The sequence below is a fragment of the Pangasianodon hypophthalmus genome, chromosome 11 (assembly GCF_027358585.1).
Source record: "Pangasianodon hypophthalmus isolate fPanHyp1 chromosome 11, fPanHyp1.pri, whole genome shotgun sequence".
In the NCBI taxonomy this organism is placed as follows: Eukaryota; Metazoa; Chordata; class Actinopteri; order Siluriformes; family Pangasiidae; genus Pangasianodon; species Pangasianodon hypophthalmus.
The window spans coordinates 1070535-1088222 of NC_069720.1; the positions used below are offsets into that span (position 1 = coordinate 1070535).

The 17688-nt window shown below is 38.9% G+C and overlaps 2 protein-coding genes across 5 annotated transcripts in view; both read left to right on the forward strand.

Moving 5' to 3' along the window:
* Window positions 1-6949, forward strand: part of fbxo22 (F-box protein 22) — a 10520-nt gene extending 3571 nt beyond the window's left edge. Inside the window, exons 2-7 of the mRNA XM_026930285.3 lie at window positions 1641-1773; window positions 2400-2487; window positions 2596-2700; window positions 3861-4013; window positions 4140-4305; window positions 5309-6949. Of these exons, the coding sequence (XP_026786086.3) occupies window positions 1641-1773; window positions 2400-2487; window positions 2596-2700; window positions 3861-4013; window positions 4140-4305; window positions 5309-5702 (1039 nt within the window). The 3' untranslated portion in view covers window positions 5703-6949. The remainder of the gene's footprint in view (window positions 1-1640; window positions 1774-2399; window positions 2488-2595; window positions 2701-3860; window positions 4014-4139; window positions 4306-5308) is intronic.
* Window positions 6950-11159: 4210 nt separating this feature from the next.
* herc1 (HECT and RLD domain containing E3 ubiquitin protein ligase family member 1) overlaps window positions 11160-17688 on the forward strand; it is a 63396-nt gene continuing 56867 nt past the window's right edge. For all 4 annotated transcript variants that reach the window (XM_053237935.1, XM_053237938.1, XM_053237936.1 and 1 more), the window contains exons 1-5: window positions 11160-11395; window positions 14432-15397; window positions 15941-16036; window positions 16118-16312; window positions 16971-17282. In XM_053237935.1, coding sequence (XP_053093910.1) covers window positions 14465-15397; window positions 15941-16036; window positions 16118-16312; window positions 16971-17282 — 1536 coding nt within the window. In that variant the 5' untranslated portion in view covers window positions 11160-11395; window positions 14432-14464. The remainder of the gene's footprint in view (window positions 11396-14431; window positions 15398-15940; window positions 16037-16117; window positions 16313-16970; window positions 17283-17688) is intronic.

The window sequence follows — 17688 nt, forward strand, 5'->3', positions numbered from 1 at the left end:
CGGAGCTAAGGTCAGATACGTGTTTTTCAGGAACCGTAAACGTTATTACCGTTTTTGGGTTATTTCAAAAAACACTGCCACCGTCAACCAATCAGATTTCAGCAGGAATTGGACATGAATATTTAATAAGAAAGTATTTAACGGTCTGTTGATGTTTATTTTTCTGTATAACTTGCTAAGAATTGGACACTTGGGGGCGCTATTTGTGGCGCTATATGCGGCGCTCCGACGTTCCCGATTCTTCACCACGTGAGCTTCTTATCTGCGGCTCTAATTTCTGTTAAACTCTTTACTTCATGTCCAGATCAAAAACTTCAATCCTTTTTTTTTTTTTTTTTTTTTTTTTTTTTTTTTTTTTAATTTTATTTTACTTTATTTATAAACTTTTCCTGTTTTATTCACATTAGCGTTCAAACTGTCAGTAATTAAAAAAAAAAATTCCAACCAGGAAAAGCCAAAAAAAAAAAACCCTCTCAATTCTGAACTCAGGATGGTCTCCTCAACCCCGAGTTCAGGAAGTGACGTCAAAACAAAATGGCCGCCTGCAGCATCAGCAGTAAACACAGCGCTTTAAACGAGTTACACTGTATATACACGCATCAGCATTTAACGTCAAAACTCGTAACGTACGTTAAATTTGCATCCAGTGAATGTAGCGTAAACTTTATTAAGACGATTTTAACATGTGTTTTAATCGAGATTTAAAACACGTCTCTTTTCCTGCGGCTTTGATACTTAATAGCTAATTTAAATAGCTAATTTATATCTTTATTTCCTCCTTAATTTCTTTTATTTTGTATCAGGGTGTTCTTTAGCTTTTCCGAGCGCTGTAGCTGCTGTCTGGGTTTCGGGGACTGATGGTTGGTGGTCGAGGCGTTTGATTTTTCATATTCAAAGGAAATTTTATATTATTTTAAAAAAAATTCACGTTGTTTTTTTGTTATATTTGTTAAAGAAAGCTATCGACTCTTATAGTCAAATATAGTATCTTCATTTCACCAAATAACACCAAATGTTCGAGATTTAAAGAAGAATATATGTGGATTGCGTTAACTTGTACTTACGCTAACTTCCGAAGAATAAACATGTCGCTTTGACGAGCCGTTTTCATCGGAAAATGACGTTACGTTTCACGTTAGCTACCAAGCCACGTTACTAACGTTAGTTCAGTCGAGGTCTCTTTATGTAACGTCAACGAACTAGCTTCTCTAGCTAACGTAACTTAATTCATTACGTGAATATCTACGTAAATTAGCTACATTAGCAATTTCTTTAGCTGTAATAGAGGCTACGTTAGTTATATCATTTCTCTAGCTGCTATCACTGTTGTTAACATCCACAAGAATTACTTCTTAAGAAAAAAAAAGAGTTTATACTTTATTTATTCTTTGTCGAGGCGTATCGTATCGATGGCTTGCTATATATTTTATAAATTTTATAAATAAAAATCGTGATTTATTTGTCGATGGTAAATTTCTGCGCTTTTTTCTGGTATCTGATTTTTTTTAGTAACTTTACTGCAGATTTAAGAGCCTTTACGTATAGAAAAAGTGATGTTGATGTTGTACTCCGCTATTTTTATTCTTTATTTATTGCTAATCATCTGTGTGTTTTTTTTTTTCCTTCCCTCTTTGCGCTAGCGTTTGTCGGCTGTGGAGGAACTGCGCACGGCGAGTCCAGAGAACGCGACAGAAGACCACCTGGCTCTCGGCTTCTGGTTCGTCCCGATATGAAGAACACGTTCTGCTCAGAGCCATGGAGGAAGGACTGGAGGTCCGAGAGCTCACGAGATCTTCTTTCTTTCTTTCTTTCTTTTTGTTTTTTTTTTGCTATTATCTAAAAAAACAAAAACACGTTCTGTTGAAAAGGCAATATTTAATTAGCGCAAGTGCTCGTGTTGATCTTTTTACTTCGAGTTAAATACTCACAGGGTCGTGTGATGAAGCAGAGTTACTGTCACTGTCCTGAGGTTGATTAGTTTCCAATAACAGCATGAGCCCAAGTGTTTTATCCCTCTTTCACCAACTATTACAATTCAAATTCTCCCTCGCTCTCTCTTTCTCTCTCTCTCTGTCTCTGTCTCTGTCTCTCTCTCTCTTTCTCTCTGTCTCTCTCTCTTTCTCTCTGTTTCTCTCTCTCTCTCTCTGTCTCTCTCTCTGTCTCTCTCTCGCTCTTTCTCTCTCTCTGACCCTCTCTCTCATGCCTTCTCTCTCTTTCTCACCCTCCCTTTCAACCACTCCCCCTTCTATCTCTCTCTCTCTCTCTCTCTCTCTCTCTCTCTCACCCTCTCTATGTCTCTCCCCTCCATTTCTGTCTTGTCTCTTGGCATCTCTCTTACCATCTCTCTTACCATCTCTCTCTCTCTCTCTCTCTCTCTCTCTCTCTCTCTCTCTCTGTAGAATGTCTTCCTGCTGCCCCAGATGGTGTTGTTAATGGTAGACAATGAGAACTTTTCCGGACATCACAGTTCTTTCAGACATAAAAAAGGTGAGATGACGTCACTGTTACTTTATGATAAACGTTGTGATTATCGATCCCGAGTGTGATCCCGAGTGTGATCCCGAGTGTGATCCCGAGTGTGATCCCGTGTCGTAGCCAGGCGGTGTCTGCCGGAGGACGAGTCGGACGTCGTGGACAGGCTGCGACGCTTGCTGCCCGGCAACTGCGACGTTTTATGCGTCGTCACTCCAGGAATCGTGTGTAAGTTTCTCCCTCCGTGTTTTCTGTTCTGTAGCTTTTGTCGCTGTAAATATCTGAATTTTTGACACAAGACTTCAATAATACACATCGTCCTGTGCTTTTTATTATTATTAATAGTACACATGAACTCTCACGTGTTCTGTCCCTGGTGATGAAACGTTCCTGAGCGTCTTATAAAGACGTGGGATTGTATAAAATTCAAAAACATGACTTATTTTGGAAAATTAAAAAACTTTCCTCCAATCGATGCACAATAATGATGTTTATAACGATATACAGGTTTATACAAGCTGCCTTTAAAACACACAAAATTTACTTCGATTTCTTTATTTAATGTCAACAGAAATGTCTTAATCTATAAAAAGTTTAACATTTTATATATTTATATTTTCATAACATTGGAAAAATGTAACATTAAAGCAGCTGCTTCCAGAATTTGGGATTCTTCTTTAAATAAAAATGATAAAAATGAAAAATAAAAGTATCTTTGAGAAAAGTGTTCTGCGTCGTAGTTTATCACGATATCGATATTATATCGTCGTATCTCTTTTCTTATACGCTCTATTTTCAATAAATTAGAGACAACAAGCGTTACGATTTAAGTCAAAATTTAAGTCAAAATTTTTTTCTTTTTATTTTAGGAGAGTGGAATTTCTGCTTTCTGAACTTGATTGGTTTTAAATATTAAATATCAGGTGAATTTTTCTTTCTATAATCTATTTTTCGTCATTCAGATAATCATGTGGTTTAAAACGCGATTGTTACGCCAGTGTTTTTGTTTTGTTTTTGTAAAATTTGAGTAATCGCATACGTTAATAGATGAATAAATAAATAAACAGATACATAAATAAATTTATAAATGATAAATCAGTGGAACAAATTTACAAATGCATGACAAATTGCATTATTTCTAAAAGTAATAAAGAAATTGTAAATTATTTGTAAATGTAAATGAAGAAGAAATATTATATTAGCAGGTTAAAATACAAAAATACGAAAAAAACACTGTTGCGTTTGATTCGTCCAATTTAATTTAAACCAATTTAAATTTTCTACGTTTTTAAGTTTATTGGTTAATTAATGACTCTGCTGTTTTGCCGTAAGTTCTGCTGTTTAGTCGGAAATGTTTTCTGACGGTTCGTTGTCGGTTTTGTCCGCAGTGACCCCCAGCGACCCGGCCTGTCGCGTCCCTCGGGAGTTCATGGAGGGCGAAGCTGGTTTCAGTCTTCTGTTTCCTGCGATGGAGGGGGTTCACATCCGACCGTTCCACTTCTGCAAAAAGAGCCTCAGCAACAGCGCTTTAGAGAAAGCGGGTAAAAACGGGTTCTTATCCTGAACACGCACGTCTTCCTGAACGCTTGATAAATTTGAATATATGAATATGCAAATTCAGAGCGGAGATGATCAGAAACAGATCAGGTGTTTTGTCGTTTCTAAAGGCTTGGCTGGGAATCCCGACCTGAAGGTGGTGCTGCTGTTCGGCTACGACGCCTACAAAACCGGAGCTGCACGCTTCCTTAACCAGCTGCTGAAACCTCTGGGGCGGAGCAACGTCCTCATCGCCGGGGGTCACGTAGAGAGAGTGTTCCCGCAGCAGAGAGACTGGTGCGTTATACGCCGATTACATACGGTATTTATTACGTACAGAGCGCGCATACGTATTCACAGGTCTAAACGTTATGCAGGGAAAGTTCCGGGTATTCAGAGTCGGGTTACGCGGCTGCCGAAATGGATTTTCCGAGGTTGCCAGATGTTTCCGAGTCTCGGATTTTCAACAGCGTCCAAACCACCGCCTTTAAACGCAGAAAAAAATCAGGGATAGAAAATAACGGGCTCAAGAAGAAATTTTATTTTTTATTTATTTTTTTTTTCCCAATGCTTTCAAATGTAACGCGATCTAAAATAAAAGCAAGAGAGAATTTAAAAGTGAAAAATAAAAAGACTGAGATGATGATGATGATGATATGAACGAGAAGATGGCGAGCGTTGAGATAAATCTAAAAGGAGTCTAATATGTTATATACTGCATTAATAGTGCTAGTTGTAATGATCACATTAATCAGTGGTTTATTTTAACAAAATGGCTGCCGCGCTCATTATTCAGAATTCAGAATAGCACTCGATCCTGCGCATCCTGTTATTATACATTTTAGTTATGCTTTTAAATCGCACACTGACAGTTAGGCTATGAATCCACGAGATATTAAATGGAGGTCATGGAATTGTAGCGTGTGTGTGTGTGTGTGTGTGTGTGATTTTATCACGCTTTTAATTCGCTATTTTGATTTGTCGAAGGAAATCTAATAAAGCCAGCGTCTTTGATAATACGATTCGATCTTCTGTAAGTTAAACGTGCCCAGGATAATGCGCCGAAGTTCAAGATCAGAATCGTGAGGAACCGAGACACGCCTCTTTTTAGGAAAAAACTCCGCCCCTTTTGCGTAACTCTTGCGTAACTTCCGAATAGCGCCGTAGTCACATCTGAGATCTGAATGCTGATGTGCGGAATTCTCAAAATATGGTTCGAAATGTTTAAGGCGTAAAGTAAGCGTGTGTGTGTGTGTGTGTGTGTGTGTGTGTGTGTGTGTGTGTGTGTGATGTTCCCCAGCTGTTCTCCAGGTTCCTTCGGCGTGGTGGGTCTCACTCTGAGTGGTCCCAGGATTCAGGGCGCCTCGGTGCTTCTGGATCAGGAAGTGAGCACGCCAGCGGCGGCCGAAGTCACCATCCGTCGCTTAAAAGCCGTCGGCATTCCCGAGTCCAACGCCTTCGGCTTCATGTTCGCCTGCGTGGCGCGCGGACACAACCACTACAACGGCCAGCACAACGTGGAAGCCGACGTCTTCCACAAACTCTTCCCCGGAATTCCTCTGTTCGGATTCTTCGGAAACGGCGAGATCGGCTGCGACCGCATCGTTAAAGAGAACTACACGCTGAGTCAGACGGATGCTAACGGGCTGCAGCACGGCTACACCACCGTCATGAGCCTGGTGCACTTGGGATGACACACACACACACACACACACACACACACACACTCAGGACTTCACATCGATGTTTTTGCTGTAGCTTTCACCTTCTTTTCTTTCTGTAACTAAAAGACGTAAATTCTCGTCTGTGGTGAGACTTTTTTTTTTCTTTTTTTTTTTTTCTCATAACATTTCAAACTTCATCCTAAATTTCGTCCACTTTTAAAACGTAAAGCTATTCAAGAAATCATTTAACAACAGAACAACAAACAGAAAAATCTGGAAAAAAAATATTCTTTGCTTTACTCAAGAATTTTTTCCTCTTTCCAGTGAAATGACTTGCAATGAAAATTCGCTTGTATTGAACAGAGTTTTTTTTTTTTCTTCTAAAGGGATTTTTTTTTTTTTCCTCTTGACTCAGTATTGCGTTTAAAAAAAATAACCAAATCGTTCCGCTGTTGTTTATTTGACGAAACTTAGAGGTGTGTCTGGGATTTAGACCAAAAAAAAATATAAAAATCCCATTCCCTCTCAATCCTGAAGAATTTCTCATAAATCCTGCGCAGGTGGGATTTTTATTTCCTCCTGCAATATTTTCTAATGAATTTTATTTTGTTTCTAAAATATAAACAGTTACAGATCAGGAACCGGATAAAATGCGTTAGAAAATATCGCAGGTGGAAATAAAAATAATACTGAACTAAATAAACAACACAGTAATACATTGATTAAAATACTGTAATAAAGTAGAATTATTTTTCTCGGCTCAGAGCTGCTTTCACTTCCTGTTTTCTCTCAGAAGACAAACTTTAAATGTAAAAGGTTTTAAGCGTGTGTTTGGAAGCATTATTCGGATTAGGAGTGAATTAATTCTGGAGCGAGCGTTTATCACCAAACAGAACCGATTAACAAACCTGATCGCAGACGCAGACGTTCATTTTTATCGACTTAATAACAAAATAAAAATAGGATATCAGTGTGAAAATAAAGAGCTGAGGTCTTTACTTTACGCAAATTTTCTTCTGGATATAATAATAAATCTGAAATAAATCAGTTTTCCTGAAATAAGACAAACTGAAAATTTCCTTTTTATTCTTTTTTTTTTTTTTTCTTGTTAATGCTGTTAGACTGGATATGATCTCATGTGTAAACATTCCTGAAATCAGCATGTTTAAGTGTAAATAACGCGCATAATTCACATCATAAAGACGTTTCTGCTCAATTCATTTAAATAAATAATCAGTGCAATTTTAATCATTAAAATTTTTTCTTTAAAAAATGAATTGTGCTTTTCTGTATTATTATTATTATTATTATTATTATTATTATTAAACTTTTATTTGTCACATGCGTAACCATACACAGTACAGTGAAATGCTTTATACAACTGTTCTAAAATACATAAAATAAGAAAATATAGAAAAATATTAAATATAAAGAAAAATATATACAGTAAAAAATATATGAAGGGATTAAAAAAGTATTGTTATTATTATTATTATTATTATTGTTATTATCAGAGTGGTACCTGAGGCATAGCTGGAAGGTCTGCGATAATTATTTATTTATTTATTTATTTATTTATTTATTTAAACATTTTATTACAGTGGTTAATATCAGTGTTATTATATTTATTATTGAGTTCTGAGAATTATTAGCTCATTATATTCTTGAATTAAACAGATTTACTCCGAGCTTCATTCCCTCACATAGAATACAAGTAGCTGTATAAATAATGTTCACTTATTTGATTTAATAGTTAACATTAATAACAATAACAACAACAACAACAACAATAATAATAATAATAATACTTTTTTAATCCCTTCATATTTTTATGCATATATTTTTCTTTATATAAATATTTAAAGAAAATTTAGTCTGAAATGGTATTGTACAGATTTATAATAATCTACACTGAGGAGGTTCTTGGATTATTATTATTATTATTATTATTATTATTATTATTATTTTCGACAGTTAAATGGGTCTTTAGCTGCTAAAAGTTTGAGAACACCAGGTTTTCGGATTTGAACCGAGAGCGGGTCGATAAAAAGCTTTTGTTTTTCGTTCTGCTTGGACGTTTTGGATGATTATAAACACCAGAACACAGAGCAGAAAGATTCTCTGCTGTGTTTAAAAAAAGAAAAATACATATTGTAATATACTTTATACTGTACACTCACTGGACTCTTTGTTTAGTAGCTGATTCGTGTAATTATCTGATCAGCCAATCAGGTGTCAGTAGTGCGGTGTGTAAAATCATGCAGATACGAGTCAAGAGCTTCAGTTAGTGTTCACATCAAATATCAGAATCTTGGTGACTTTTTGGTTGTTGGTTTGAGGATTTCAGAAACTGATGATCTCCTGCTGGGATTTTCACACACAGCAGTCTGTAGAGTTTACGCAGAATGGTGCGAAAAACAAAAACCATCCAGTGGAAACACCTCATCGGTGAGAGAAGGTCAGAGGAGAATGACCTGACTGCTTCAAGCTGTCGCGAAGTCTACAGTAACTCAAATAACCACTCTGTACAACCGCGGTGAGCAGAAAAGCATCTCAGCACACACGACATGTCGAACCGTGAAGCAGATCAGCTCCAACAGCAGAAGATCACATCTGGTTCCTCTCCTGTCAGCCAAGAACATGAACCTGAGGCTACAGAGAACATTGAAACTGGACAGCTGAAGATTGTTAAAAGACCAGATGACGCTCTTCTGATCTTCAGCTGTCCAGTTTCAATGTTCTCTGTAGCCTCAGATTCATGTTCTTGGCTGACAGGAGAGGAACCTGATGTGATCTTCTGCTGTTGGAGCTGATCTGCTGATCTGCTGTCCAGAGTCAAACATTACCTGAAGCTCTTGACGTGTATCTGCGTGAGTTTATTCATTCGCTGGCTGAGTGGATATTACATCACGATTCTCAAACGCGTTTATATGAGACACGATACGTAACTCTCTCTCTCTCTCTCTCTCTCTCTCTCTCTATATATATATATATATATATATAAAAACTACGAAATGTGTAATATATAACTCTCTCTCTCTCTCTCTCTATATATATATATATATATAAAAACTACGAAATGTGTAATATATAACTCTCTCTCTCTCTCTCTCTCTCTATATATATATATATATATATTTATAAACTACGAAATGTGTAATATATAACTCTATCTCTCTCTCTCTCTCTCTCTCTCTCTCTCTCTCTATATATATATATATATATATAAACTACGAAATGTGTAATATATAACTCTCTCTCTCTCTCTATATATATATATATATAACTACAAAATGTGTAATATATAACTCTCTCTCTCTCTCTCTCTCTCTGTATATATATATATATATATAACTACAAAATGTGTAATATATAACTCTCTCTCTCTCTATATATATATATATAACTACAAAATGTGTAATATATAACTCTCTCTCTCTCTCTCTCTATATATATATATATATAACTACAAAATGTGTAATATATAACTCTCTCTCTGTATATATATATATATATAACTACAAAATGTGTAATATATAACTCTCTCTCTCTCTCTCTCTATATATATATATATATAACTACAAAATGTGTAATATATAACTCTCTCTCTCTCTCTCTATATATATATAACTACAAAATGTGTAATATATAACTCTCTCTCTCTCTCTCTCTCTCTCTATATATATATATAACTACAAAATGTGTAATATATAACTCTCTCTCTCTCTCTCTCTCTCTCTATATATATATATATATAACTACAAAATGTGTAATATATAACTCTCTCTCTCTCTCTCTCTCTCTCTATATATATATATATATAAAACTATAAAATGTGTAATATGTAACTATATATAACTATAAACTGTGTGATATATAACTATAAGTGTTTATTTTTGTGCTGCACTAATCAGTTTTTAAGGATTTCATTTTGCTGACTTTTTTTTTTGTCCATTTGTTGTACAGACTTGTGTTTCTGCGTGTCATGGCTTTTTTTCCGATAAGCGCACACACACACACACACACACACACACACACACACACACACACACACACACTGCGACGTGGGGCTGGGGCTCAGAAAGGAAGGCAGACATCAGGGTTGCCAGATCCACGACATTCCCTCTGTACCGAATTGTACGTGTTTATACACCTGCGTGTCCGACAGAGGGCGCACTCCTAAAGCCATTCTCACTGATTTTAAAGCTCTTTTTCTTTTAAATAATGTGTGAACTGAACTGAAAGACTTCTTATTTAATTTAGAGAACACCATGTGTGTATTTTTCTTAATGTAATGCATTTTTCCATTTGGGAATTTTAATAAAATACAAATTAAAACCCAATGTCTCACCATCCCCCCCCCCATTATACACACTTTATTTAAACTTTTTAAATTTATTTTTAAAAATCTTTTTCTGTCACCGTATTTCTGACCAATAAACGAAAAAGTTCTTTTTTTCTTGATTTGTTTAATGTTTTATGTGTAGTGCGAAACCAAACAAACAAACAAATAAACTTTACCCTGAAATTGTCTTCACGTGTAATAGGACGTGAAAATATGTCGACGTATTTCCTTTTTAAACAGGAAGTCAGAGTGACGGCGTGTTCCCTGATTTCCACAACAGCCAATAGCGTTCGAGATACTTCACGCCACACACCTCCGTCCAATCAAAACACACCTGAGAGCGAAGTAGCTAAACATGGAGAACAGTGAAGAGTTTATAAGGAGAGTGAAGAGTTTTCTCAGCTGTGGAGGAGTTCTCACCCACGCCTGTCCCCTTTAACCAGGACGACTTTAATCCTAGACGACGAGACGCCGTGTGTGTGTGTGTGTGTGTGTGTGTGTGTGTGTGTGTGTGTGTGTGGAGTTATGGCGTACGTGTTCGAGTCGAGATCGAGCGTCAGCGTTGCCGATGGTGACGGAGAGCCGCAGGTTCGTCATCTGACGCGTCTGAGTGGGAGATAAACGATATCACTGACTCTTACTGATGGAGACGGAGAATAAACACGGAATCACGTTCTCCATCATTCCGACATCGAACAGCTCCGAGTCGGTAAAACACTCCTCCGAAAAACCGCCAACTCACACAAACTCCGCCCACTTTCACATTTTCACATTCAAACTCCAAACATTTATTCTCAGATGGAGTGAGTGAAGATGCGCAGCCAAAAAACACACCGAAGAACCGCGTTTACTGCTAACGAGAAGCTACTGTAGAGCAAGACACACCCCTGGGGGCGGGGCATATACACTCTAGAGAGCTTTTAATTGGACGAACAGAAGACAAGTACAGGATGAGTCATCATCGATAAAATGTTAATTGTGATTTTTTTTTCCTGGAAGTTAAAATCCCCATTTTTTTTTGTCTATAACACTAAGTGAGAGGAATAAAAAGCTTTTAACTTTATGTTTATTTATTTATTTTTTGGTGAAAGGTGAGTTTTTTGAGCTCAGATCTGGCAACCCTGCTTTCAGTGTAGAACTGAGGGTGTGGAATGAATGCAGACCCTCTCTCTCTCTCTCTCTCTGTCTCTCTGTCTCTTTCTCTTTCTCTCTCATTCTCTGTCTATTTACACTTCTTTTTTTAAAAAAAGAAATAAGATTTAGTTCTGCTCTTTGCATCCTTGCCTGGTTTGGTTTTTTTGTTTTGCACCTTTGCAGTGGAGAAATATGAGTTCCCCTGTTGTTTTTTCTGCACAGGAGAGACCTCTGACAGTTTGTGGTAAGCTTCACCAGTCACTAAAAGGCCTTCAGAGACTCGAACTTTAAACCTGCACACTTTTAGCAAATAATTAAACCATATTTTAAAGGCTGTAATGATTTGAGCTGAGCTAAAACTGTGTCAAAACACCTGAGAGCTAGCTTGCTCAATATCCTGGCGCTTGGCTAATGAGTTAGCAAGCAGAGCTAGCTTTGTCTGGAATTAGCATCAGCTGTTTCTCGATATTAACAAACAACAACATTTTATTTCCTGTTGATCAAACCACCATTCAGTGTCCGAGTGAACATTTTAACAGCTATAGCACTGTTATATGTGTTAATTTCATGGCTAACTTTAACTAGCGAACCCTAACACACTGCCTTGCTAACATGCTAGCAAGATTTCCAGTAACGTCAGTTAAATAAATTAGCCTTGTCATTTAATATTTATTAATTTTGCTTTAAATATCTAAACGTAAATCATTGATCATGTTGTTATTGTTGTTTTTATCTGTAATACACTGTATTTTCATGCCGATATTATATAATATTATATTATTATTATGTCAGTAAAGGTGTGCTAACGAGATAAATTATATTAATTAACTCATTTATTGATTGTTTTAATGCGACACGTGAATTAATTATTAATCAATTATTGTTTATTCTAAGCAGAAAATTATTTATTATAATCATTATGGAATGTTATTTAGGATTAATGCTGAAATATTAACCTCTTTAGAGGATGTGAAAGAGATTAGAGAATTGTATAAAAGTAAACATTTGTGTTTTTTATTATGGTTATTAGATCATATATTTATCACCTTTACAAACTTTTGAAAATGTTGAAACTTTTGTAAGATATTTGATAAATTGATATTTGTTTTGTTTGGAATAAGGAAGGAATATATTTGTGTGAAACTCAACAGCACACTTCTTCTTACAAATAACAAATGATTGAGGTTTTATTGAGGTGAAGGGTGCACAAACTTTTGCACTCAGTGTTCAGCAGAAGACACTTATCAGTTGTTTACTCAGCGGCGGTTGTTTACGTGGTTTTATGACCGTACGCGCACACACACACGCACACACACACACACACGCACTTCAGCGGTGGAAAGCAACCACTCTGTCTCTGTTTGAGTTAAAACCAGAAGTGGGCGTGGCCTAAACAGGAAGCAGTGTGTGTTTTTTTAAAGTTAAATATGAACCGTAGCGTAACAACACGTCAGCTGCAGAAGCGTCAGGTTCATGCTGTGTGAGTCCTGGCTGTGACAGTTCCTCCACCTCAGCTACATCACGCCATTCACCGCCGGACTCGTTTACTCTCGCTCACACGCTTGTTGTTGTTATTGTTGTTGTTAATGTTCGAATCTGCACACAATATTTTCTAAATATAAACAAACTAGTTGCCTGATTTACACCAGCGTGACTCAGAGGAGCGATGAATCATGTGTTCACGTTAGTGCTTGTGTTAATGTTTGTGTTAATGTTAATGTCTGTGTTTGTGTTAATGTTTGTGTCTGTGTTAATGTTTGTGTCTGTGTTAATGTCTGTGTCTGTGTTAATGTTTGAGTTTGTGTTAATGTTTGTGTCTGTGTTAATGTTTGAGTTTGTGTTAATGTTTGTGTCTGTGTTAATGTTTGAGTTTGTGTTAATGTTTGTGTTTGTGTTAATGTTTGTGTCTGTGTTAATGTTTGAGTTTGTGTTAATGTTTGTGTCTGTGTTAATGTTTGAGTTTGTGTTAATGTTTGTGTTTGTGTTAATGTCTGTGTTAATGTTTGTGTTTGTGTTAATGTCTGTGTTTGTGTTAATGTCTGTGTTTGTGTTAATGTCTGTGTTTGTGTTAATGTCTGTGTCTGTGTTAATGTTTGTGTCTGTGTTAATGTTTGTGTCTGTGTTAATGTCTGTGTCTGTGTTAATGTCTGTGTTTGTGTTAATGTCTGTGTTAATGTTTGTGTTTGTGTTAATGTCTGTGTTTGTGTTAATGTCTGTGTTTGTGTTTGTCTCCTCCTCTCCTCTTCTCCTCTCCTGCTCTCCTCCTCTCCTCTCCTCCTCTCTTCTCCTCTCTTCTCCTCTCCTCTCCTCTCCTCTGCTCTCCTCTCATCCTCTCCACCTCTCCTCTCCTCTTCTCCTCTCTTCTCCTCTACTCTTCTCTCCTCTTTTTTCCTCTCCTCCTCTGCTCTCCTCCTCTCCTTTTGTCCTTTCCTCCTCTCCTGTCCTCTCCTCCTCTCCTCTCTTCTCCTCTCCTCCTCTCCTGTCCTCTTCTCCTCTCCTCCTCTCCTCTACTGTAGTTTATCTTCAGTTGTTTTTTAGTCACACTTTTCGAAAAGCTTCTAAATTCAGATCGATCCTCTGCAAGCTTTTTTTTTTTTTTTTAAAGGTGTGAGAAATTTCAGAGATTTGATGATGGTGTGATTTAGGAGAAGTTCTTTCCTGTTCTCACGCCTCTGTCGTGTCCGTTAACACCACCCACATCCACGGCATAAAATAAACCGACGGATCAGTCGGAAAAACGTCAAATCCAGGAATCCAGGCCGATATCAGTGCAGATATCCGACTCGTACTCCACGTCTGATCCGTTAAAGCATCACTAATGCGTTTAAAATAATGTACAACGTGCAAATCACGGGTTCTAGCACGTTATTGTTGCTATAGCAACAACTCGTTCACCGATTAAAAAGAAAAACGCGTGTAATCGATAAACGATATGTTGAGGACACGTTTATGGAACATTTATGGAAGGAGTCTCCAGTGTTAGCGCTTTGTAACAGGCAGATCTTCAGGATAGAGGAGTTTACGCTTCTTCACGCTTTCTCTGTAACAAGCTGCGCTTTTTTTTTTTTTTTTTGTCTTATTAACTTCGAGAGAGAACGAGACGAAAAAAAAAAAAAAGAGGCTGGTGAAGGAGTGACTGTTTGTTTGTGTTTTCCGGAAGTTCCACAACGTCACATATAACAACAAATGGATAAAAAATATTCTAAAAAACATGTAAGAGGAATGAAACACGTTAGCGCTGCGTGAGATGTGTAACTAACGTGTTTTTTTTTCTCGTCAGGTGAGACAGCGTGCGTATGAATGAGGCAGCGTCATGGCTGCGATGATTCCGCCGGTGAAGCTGAAATGGTTGGAGCATCTGAACAGCTCGTGGATCTCGGAGGACAGCGAGTCCATCTCCACGCGAGAGGGCGTGGCTCTGCTCTACTCCAAGCTTCTGGCTAATAAAGAGGTGGTGCTGCTTCCTCAGCAGGTTCTGTGCCTCAAAGGTCCTCAGCTGCCCGACTTCGAGCGTGAGTGTCTGTCGCGTGATGAACAGGAGCACTACCTGGACGCGCTGCTGGCCAGTCAGCTGGCTTTGGCCAAAACCGTGTGCTCGGACTCTCCGTTCGCGAGCGCTCTGCGCAAACGTCTTCTGGTGCTGCAGCGCGTCTTTTACGCTCTCTCAAGCAAGTACCACGACAAAGGCAAGACGAAGCAGCAGCAGCACTCGGGCGAGAGCGCGCTGAACTCCTCCGAGCTGCAGGCGGCGAGCGAGCGGCCGCGCTCCAGTACAGACGCGCTGATCGAGATGGGCGTACGCACGGGTCTGAGCTTACTCTTCGCTCTCCTGCGTCAGAGCTGGGCCCTGCCCACCCCTGCGCCCGGCCTCAGCCTCTGCAACGACGTCATCACCACGGCGATCGAGGTAGTCGGCTCGCTGCCGCCGTTATCGCTAGCCAACGAGAGCAAGATCCCGCCCATGGGCTTAGACTGCCTGGTGCAGGTCACCGCCTTCCTGAAGGGCGTGATCGCCTGCCAGTCCGGGGCGGACGTAGTGGGGCGGAGGCTGGCCTGCGAGCTCCTCCTGGGTTTAGCGGCGCAGAGAGGATCGCTGCGTTATCTTCTGGAGTGGGTGGAGATGGCGCTGGCCGCCTCGGCTGGAGTCAGCAACCTGGAGCAGAACCAGAACCAGAACCAGAACCAGGAAGGCTTAATGGGATACGACTGCTTCATGAACATCCTCATGCAGATGAGACGATCGTTGGTACGTCCTTCGCGTGCGTCCGTTAGAGTCTCCCGATCTGCGATGTCATAAAATAAAGGACGCAATAATATAAAACACAAAACGATCAAATTTTTATTCACGTATTGAACAAAATGATAATTAAATATCTAGCAGGACGAGTTTGAATTAAGATGGCGTACAAAACGCGTAATTTTATAAGAAAAACATTTGCGTCGTTTTGAACCTTATATTGTATTTGTGTTGTCTGTTTTTATAAATACGACCGAATCTGAACACATTTTAGAAAAAATTAAGCAGATGTTCTTATTTATTTATAAATAAGACATTATCCCTGTTTCTGACGTTATTATCCTTTTATTTTTATTGCTTTTATGATCAGAAGAAGAAATTGTCTTGCTTTGGAGACAGAAAGATATGCTTTAGAAATAATAGAATTTAGAAATAATAATATTTAAACAACTTCCATCAAGAGTAGTGTTGTTTGTAGTTGAAGAAATTCCAGCAAACTTTTTTTTAAGAATAATTTAAATAAATTTTAAATATCTATATGTATATACACAGGGTTCGTCGGCGGACAGGAGCCAGTGGCGAGAGCCGACGCGCACTCCGGACGGTCTGTGCTCTCTGTATGAAGCAGCGCTCTGTCTGTTTGAAGAGGTAAAAAGTCTTTAAGATAATTAGGAGTTCGGTATTTTAACACTTTCTTGGTTCACACTGTTACCGACGGCGACGTTACAGGTGTGTCGCATGGCGTCGGATTACTCGAGGACGTGCGCGAGTCCGGACAGCATCCAGACGGGCGAGGCAGCCATGGTGTCCGAGACGTGTGAGGTGTACGTGTGGGGAAGTAACAGCAGCCACCAGCTTGTGGAGGGAACGCAGGAGAAGATCCTTCAGCCCAAACTCGCGGCCAGCTTCAGCGACGCACAAACGGTAAGAAATACGCACGTTGATGATGTCATACGCAAAACAAGTGTTCAAGTTCAAGTTGAGCTTTATTGTCATTCTGCTACGTGTGTCGACATAGATGAACGAAAAGTCGTGTCTCGCAGGACCACGGTGCTACTTACAAGTTAAACATAAATATAAACATAGAAGTTTAAGAAACAATTTAGGTGACTATACATACTTTACAAAACTTTACAAAAACTATACAAAACTTTACATAGATACTGTAAATGGAATTGTGCAAAAGAGAGATTTTAGGGGAAGCAGCGCATAGTGCAAGATGATTTGTAGTGCAATGCACAAGTAAACGTATTATAATCAGACTGAGTCTTTGTGTGAGAGTGTGTCTATAAAAAGTGTTCAGTGTACATTCAGGGAAAAGAGTGTGTTACTACAGGTGGTTTGTATAGCCCACTCACCTGTGTGTAGCACACTCAGAATTGCACTTAAACAGATCGTCAGTTTGTTTTTTTGTTTTTTTCCTGGGTTTTTCATGGGTTTGAGGTGTTTATGGTTATGGATGAGGTTTCAGAGGGGGACAGGGAGGTTGGAGTTGAGGGCTCTTACAGCCTGGGGGGAAAAAGCTTTTGAGCAACTTGTGAATACTGACGCTCTAAAAAAATGAGCTTGTGTGTAATTCCAGATCGAAGCAGGTCAATATTGCACGTTCGTCATCTCATCCGACGGCTCCGTCCGCGCTTGCGGTAAAGGAAGCTACGGCCGCCTGGGTCTGGGCGACTCTAACAACCAGTCCACGCTTAAGAAGCTGACCTTCGAACCTCACCGTGCCATCAAAAAGGTTTCCTCGTCCAAAGGCTCGGACGGCCACACGCTAGCGTTCACGAGCGAAGGAGAAGTGTTCAGCTGGGGCGACGGAGACTACGGCAAACTGGGGCACGGCAACAGCTCCACGCAGAAATACCCCAAACTCATACAGGGACCCCTGCAGGGAAAGGTACAGAGCACACGCTACTTGACTTCTAGATGCGAGATTGATGCGTATTATTTTTACACACCTCATTTTCATACAAATTTTGTAGGGGGCGTGGCCTGTTAATCATTAACAGGTCACATGACCATCAGACGTGCTCCGAACTCAATAACCCAATACCTAAATCTCCGGGAAAAGCTTCGCTTCTCTGAAACGTCCCTTTAAACAAACCGGTGATGTGGTTTTAATAGAACAGAGTAACAAGCGAGCGCTTCATGGAGCGTCTTTATACTGAAGAAGAGTCTTATAACGTTTTCCTGTAATATGTAACGCAATCTTTACCAACGTGTCAGTTCAGACAGGATATTTATTACCTGGAGTTACCTGGAGTTATTTCTCCTGCTCAGGTTATACAAGGGAAAAGATTACG